At 41.6% G+C, this 6,000-nt stretch overlaps 1 protein-coding gene across 1 annotated transcript in view; it reads left to right on the top strand.

Moving 5' to 3' along the window:
* P2RX4 (purinergic receptor P2X 4) overlaps positions 1 to 4,573 on the top strand; it is a 33,549-nt gene extending 28,976 nt beyond the window's left edge. The window contains exons 9-12 of the mRNA XM_074297800.1: positions 1,822 to 1,915; positions 2,047 to 2,112; positions 3,161 to 3,256; positions 3,868 to 4,573. Coding sequence (XP_074153901.1) covers positions 1,822 to 1,915; positions 2,047 to 2,112; positions 3,161 to 3,256; positions 3,868 to 3,897 — 286 coding nt within the window. The 3' untranslated portion in view covers positions 3,898 to 4,573. The remainder of the gene's footprint in view (positions 1 to 1,821; positions 1,916 to 2,046; positions 2,113 to 3,160; positions 3,257 to 3,867) is intronic.
* Positions 4,574 to 6,000: the final 1,427 nt, after the last annotated feature.

Raw genomic sequence — 6,000 nt, forward strand, 5'->3', positions numbered from 1 at the left:
TCAGAAACATTACTTTAAATGCATAAATAAGATAGAATTATTGGGAAAATATATTATGAAATGCAATTATCAATGTTTTATGAAAGCTCATTAATAGACCCTAGCTTAAGAACCCCTGGCTTGGTGTCCCACCAGGGGACAGCACACAGATGTTAACTCTAGGAGGGCCCAGGGGTTATCTCACACTTATGTAAGATTTTTGGTGAAGCAGTAATAGAGCAAGGTATTCTTGTCTTCCTCTCCCTTTCTGAAACAGCATGATGTGGGGCAATGTAAGTGGTTTTTATTTGGTTTTTCTGTGCAGCCTTCCATCAGCTCCCCTTTTTTGCATGTAAACTATATCAGAGGCCCAGCTGGAAAATGTCTCCTGGCCTCCTCAGCAGTATTCTGTGCTGTGTGGTCTCCCTCTTGTGGTGAATCGGCAGCTTAGACACAGAACCCCAAGTGAAGCATCTAGAGGAAAAAAGTCCTCTTTTACAGTAATGGCCAGACAATAAACTCTGATTTTTGGATGCAGAGGTGATACCATGTCCTTGAGCATGAATGGATTTGTACGTGTCCCAGCAGAGGGGCTGGCTTTGGGTGCAGCTGAACGCTCCTGCTCCCAATTTTCTGTGCCTCGGGGCAGTGCCCACCAGCTCAGTCTGTGGCCACACACAAAGGGACTTCCTGAGGGCAAGATACCAAGCTAAGCACTAGAACATAGTGAAGGGAACTGTGGCCTCCGGAGCACTGCCATTTCCCAACCAGCCACAGGCAGTCACTGCCCACGAGCTAAATGGAGGCAGGTTGAACATTTCATAGTCAAGTCACCTGATGCTTCTGGCATATCCCCATAAGCCTTCAGTGGAATGGCTTTGCCTCTTTCCCCCTTTTTTCCCCTAAAAACAAAGGTCACAAGATGGAACTGGCTTCTTGAATAGGTGATTCTATGTGAGCATGGAGGGATGTAGCTGCTTTCTGCGGTTGATTGAATTAAAACTGTATTAAAACATATTTAAAGGAAGTAGCAACTAGATAGTGATAAAGATAAAGATAATTATCTAGTTGCTACTTCCTTTAAAAATGTTTTAATTTTTTTAAGTGGTCAGGTGATCCTAATGTATTAGAAATAACACTCAATGGCAATTGAATGGTATAGCCAGTCTTGAAACAGAGCCATATGCACAATAGGTACTTAATAAATTGAATTGGTTTGAATTGGTACTGACTGTGATGAAGACAGAAAAAGGAACTTTCTGATGCCCAAATATTGAACCTCCCTCCCTTGTGAGGAAGGCTTTGTCTTGGTCTTTTAGATAGATTATAGAGAAAGTGGGCGAGTAGGTAGTGCAGTGGATAGAATGCTGGGCCTGGAGTTAAGAAAAATGAGTCCTTCTGAATTCAACTCTGACCTCAGACACTTCCTCACCATGTGACTCTAGGCAAGTCCCTTAACTCTGATTGCCTCAGCTTCCTCATCTGTAAAACAAGCTTGAGAAAGAAATGGCAAACCACTCCAGTAGTTTTGCCAAGAAAACCCTAAGTGGGGTCACAAAGAGTCAGAAATGACTGAACAAGAAATAAAAAACACTCAATTAATTACTGGAACTCTCTTCATTCATTCATCAAGTCCCTATCATATACCTAGTATGTGCAAGGCACTGGCTCTGCTGCATGATATTATAACTCCTTAAAACTCATTAAACGGCACCCACTGCTGCTATTAACCTACTAATTGGTGTGAGCAAATTGGGAAGCCCCAGAGTTAATGAAGAGGCTGGGGGTCAGTTCTTGTAGCATCCATAGGGTTATGCTGAAAGATCCACATTTCCTCCCCAGGTTTGCCAAATACTATAAGGATGCCAATGGCACAGAAGTCCGGACCCTCATCAAGGCCTACGGCATTCGCTTTGACATCATTGTCTTTGGAAAGGTAGAATCCAAACTGCTCTCCCGTCTCAGCTGGTTTTAAGCCATAGACCTTCTGAGAAGCCAGAAGAAACACTTCTCCTGCCTTTTTCCCTTCTCCTCTTGATCCAATCTCAAATGTTTCTTATTTATCAGGCTGGAAAATTTGATATCATCCCTACCATGATAAACATTGGCTCTGGATTGGCACTGTTTGGAGTGGTAAGAAGCCTGTATTTCTTCTATGCTAACCAAAATGGTGGGATGGTATCCCAGAGAGGCAGATCACACTGTAATCACCAAACCCCTTTGGCAAGAAGAGACTGACTGTGGAGATCTTTATTCAATTTTCTCCTAAATTGGAGAAGATGGGCAGAATTCATACCAAGGCTCCTTCCCAGAGCTATTGTCATCAGGTTGGGAACCATCCTGAAGGAGCATGAGCTTCCTGGGAAAAGAGGGTGTTCCTTCTTCCTATGGGTCACCAGGCAGAAGGCGGATGACCATTTGGTAGGGATGTTATGGGTAGAGTTTTATTTAAGTGTGGATTAGACTTGCCTCTGAGGTTCATTTCCGTATTAGGTCTTCTAGACTAATTCTCTGATCTGTTCTTCTAGGGTCCATAAGCAGCTGAGGGATCCATTATAGGTGGGTGGCCCTGGAGTCTGGAAGATCTAAATGTGACTTCCACCCTGCACACTCAGTCATTTCAGTGCTGTCCAACTCCTCACAACTTTGGGGTTTTCTTGGCAATGACTCTGAAGTAGTTTGCCATTTCCTTCTTCAGCTCATTTTGACAGATGAAACATCTGAGGCAAACAGGGTTAAGTTACTTGCCCAGGGTCGTATGTGAGGCAGGATTTGAACTCATCTCTTCCTGACTCCAGACCTGACACTCTGTGTACTATGGCACCACATGACTGTGTAACCCAAAGTAAAATCATCTCCCTTCTCTCAACCTATTTCCTCATCTACAAAATGGGAAAGATTGGAGAAGGAATGGCATTCCATTCCAACAGCTTTGCCAGGAAAATCCCAAATGAGGTCACAAAGAGTTGGACACTGACTGAAAATGATGAAACAGTGACAAAACAGGAATGATAATGATGCTTCCCAAGACTATGATCCAATGAGATTATATACTCATTGCCCTCTGAATCTTAAAGTACTCTGCTAGCTGTTATTAAAAGGAAGGAGGGAAGCAAATAATGTAGTGTTAAACGAGAGGAGCTAAGTCACTCTGCTCTTCTGTTGTCTTTCATTCATTCAGGCCACAGTTCTGTGTGATATCATAGTCCTCTATTTCATGAAAAAGAGGTTTTATTATCGAGAAAAGAAATACAAATATGTAGAAGACTACGAGCAGGTAAGCAGTCTCTTAACTTCACAGGAACTGTGAAAATGAACTGAGGTAGATTCTTACTTTCACCTCCAGGCTCTTAGGAGAAAAGAATAGTATGGTTCTTATGGCCATCATGGTGAAGGCTCCCAAAGTGATGAATGAATTACATGAAGGAAGCAGCATTTATTAAGAACTTACTAAGTGCAAACACTGAGCTAAGTGTTAGGGATGCAAATGCAAAAGCAAAGACAGGCTCTGGCTTCAAAGAGCTTATGTTCTTGAAGGGGAAACATCAACAAGGAAGCAATGGCCAAGGTGGGATGTTTTGACCCTGGCAGTTTCAGGGATGATGACTGGAGCCTAGATTGGCGTGTTCCATCTAGCAACAGTGGCAAATTTGATTATAATTCCAGAATTATCAAGGAATAAGAGGAAGTGTGCAGACAATTATGGAAGTTATCAAGGAGATGATGGGAGAATTGGGAGTAAAGCTGGGGCTGGGCTGGGGCTAATAAAGTCAGAATAATCTGCTCAAAATGAGAGCTACACACAGGCGAAAGGTGTGCTAACAGAGCAGCACATTCATCCAGAACCAACACCTTTATTGAAAGGGAGTCACTTGTGCTTCTTTGCAGGGACTCACTGAAGCGTCTAGAACTGAATAACGAAGTTAGCCCCATGGCGTCCAGGATCAGATTCGGCCTTATCCTTACATTGCCAAGGAGTTATTGCCTCTGCAGGATGACAAAGGAGGGAAAAATCGGTTGCCCTGGTGGAGAAGGCCGGTCCTCCTCTCACAACTGCAATTCACTGCCTACTTCTGGGTCTTCAAGATTGCTGTCCTAAGGGTCACATGCTGGACATCTGTTTGCCCGCAAATGGGCTGTTACTTGGTCCTGTTTTGCTCTTCAAGTTTGGCATTCCTTTCTGTTGTTACAACAGAAAATATCCTGAAGGCAGTTGGTCCTAAACACGCTCAGTATCATCAGTGTATTTTATGGGATATTGGATAATCCTTTCCTATTGCCATTTTGATTCCTTCTTTCTTCCAAAACTTTGAGCTCCCTTACTTAGCCTTCGAAAAAGGTCCCATTCTCCCAGCTTCTGACAACCACATCTCTTAATCTAAACACACAAGTTCAAGTACTGTTGAGGAAAAGATCACCCAGGAATACGGTACCCAAGATTATAGGGTCCTTTGAGCTGTTCACAACTTATTTCTTATGAGCCAGAGAAATTTTCCACGTTATTTTGATGTATATTTAGGAGTATTTCTCTTTGTTCTGATTCCTTTGTAACTAAAGACCTAGAAAAAATAAAATATATTTTATCAGTTGGCAATATTATATGACTGAAAGGCTAAAGCTTCCATAGGATTTAAAACTGGAATGAATCTTAGTTGAAATGAATTTAATGTAATTGTTTGACAGATATGGAAACCAAGGCCCACCAAAAAAAAGGAATGACTGCCTTGAATCAGACAGATAGTAATTAGCAGAGCAAGGAGTGAAACCCAGATCTCCAACTTCAGATCTAGTGGTCCTTCCACCACCTTGAGCTACCTTTATAGTATAGAGTCTGTTCTATTGTACATTTTCCCTCATTAGGCTCAATAATCTGTTCCATGAAGATAAGTTTCAGATGTATTTATCCAGTTCCAGTTTCTCTTCTGAGTACCAGACATACTGCCTTTTGGATAGACCAAATTAGGAGTTTTTTAGGCATTTCAAAATCAACACAATTCGTTTTCTTCTTCCCCCCAACTCCCACACAAATTCAACTCTGTTCCTAACCAGGAAGGGATCTGTCAAGGACACTTTTTGCATTATCTACATTGCCCAAGGCCCACTCTCAGAGCCATACACAACTTCTGACTGAAATTTAGCCCACATACCCAGTGCATCATCAAGGGAGCATTCCAGCATGGGAAACAGTGGAGAGACGGATGAAGGAAGAAGCATTCATTAAGGTATTCTATGCCAGGCACTAAACCAAGTGCTAGGGGTACAAGTGCAAGCCTCAAGGAGCATATATTCTAATGAGGGAAGACAAGACATAAGAATGGGGTGTCAGCCTGGTTTGGATTCATCCAATAATTGATACAATATCACATAAGATAAGATGAAAACTCACTTTTCAGAGGGGGCAGAGTGAATATAGTGTCAGGTGGGAAGGAGTTGAGGATGCCCAAAGATCCAGGGATATGTTGTATTAGAAAAACATCTGGTCATTTTTTCCTTTTAAATCTGATTTTTCTTGTGCAGCATGACAAATATGGAAATATATTTAGAAGAATTGCACATAGTTAACCTATATCTGATTGATGTCCAGGGGAGGAAAGAGGGTAGGAGAGAGGGAGAAAAATTTGGAACACAAGGTTTTGCAAGGGCGGATGTTGCAAACTATCTTTGCATGTATTTTTGAAAAATAAAAAGATATTATTTTTTTAAAAATAAAGAAACAGGAGAGTTGGAACTGGAAAGTTCCTTGGGGGACATTGAGTTGAACCTCATCATTTTACCAAAATGGTAATTGAAGTTCAGAGAAGGTAAAAAAATATATCTAAGGTTACATAATAAGTATCTGAGGTAGAATTTGAATCCCTGACTCCAAGTCGAGGGCTCTATCTACTACACCAAGATCTGTGATTTTGTCTTTTGATTTTTATATTTAGGTTTGAGATGAAGTACAAGTGAAAATATGACCCCAGCCACCCAAAGAAGAGCTGTTTGCTAAGTTGCTAGTGTCCAGAGCTAACCAATGCAGTC

The sequence above is a fragment of the Sminthopsis crassicaudata genome, chromosome 1 (assembly GCF_048593235.1).
Source record: "Sminthopsis crassicaudata isolate SCR6 chromosome 1, ASM4859323v1, whole genome shotgun sequence".
Lineage (NCBI taxonomy): Eukaryota > Metazoa > Chordata > Mammalia > Dasyuromorphia > Dasyuridae > Sminthopsis > Sminthopsis crassicaudata.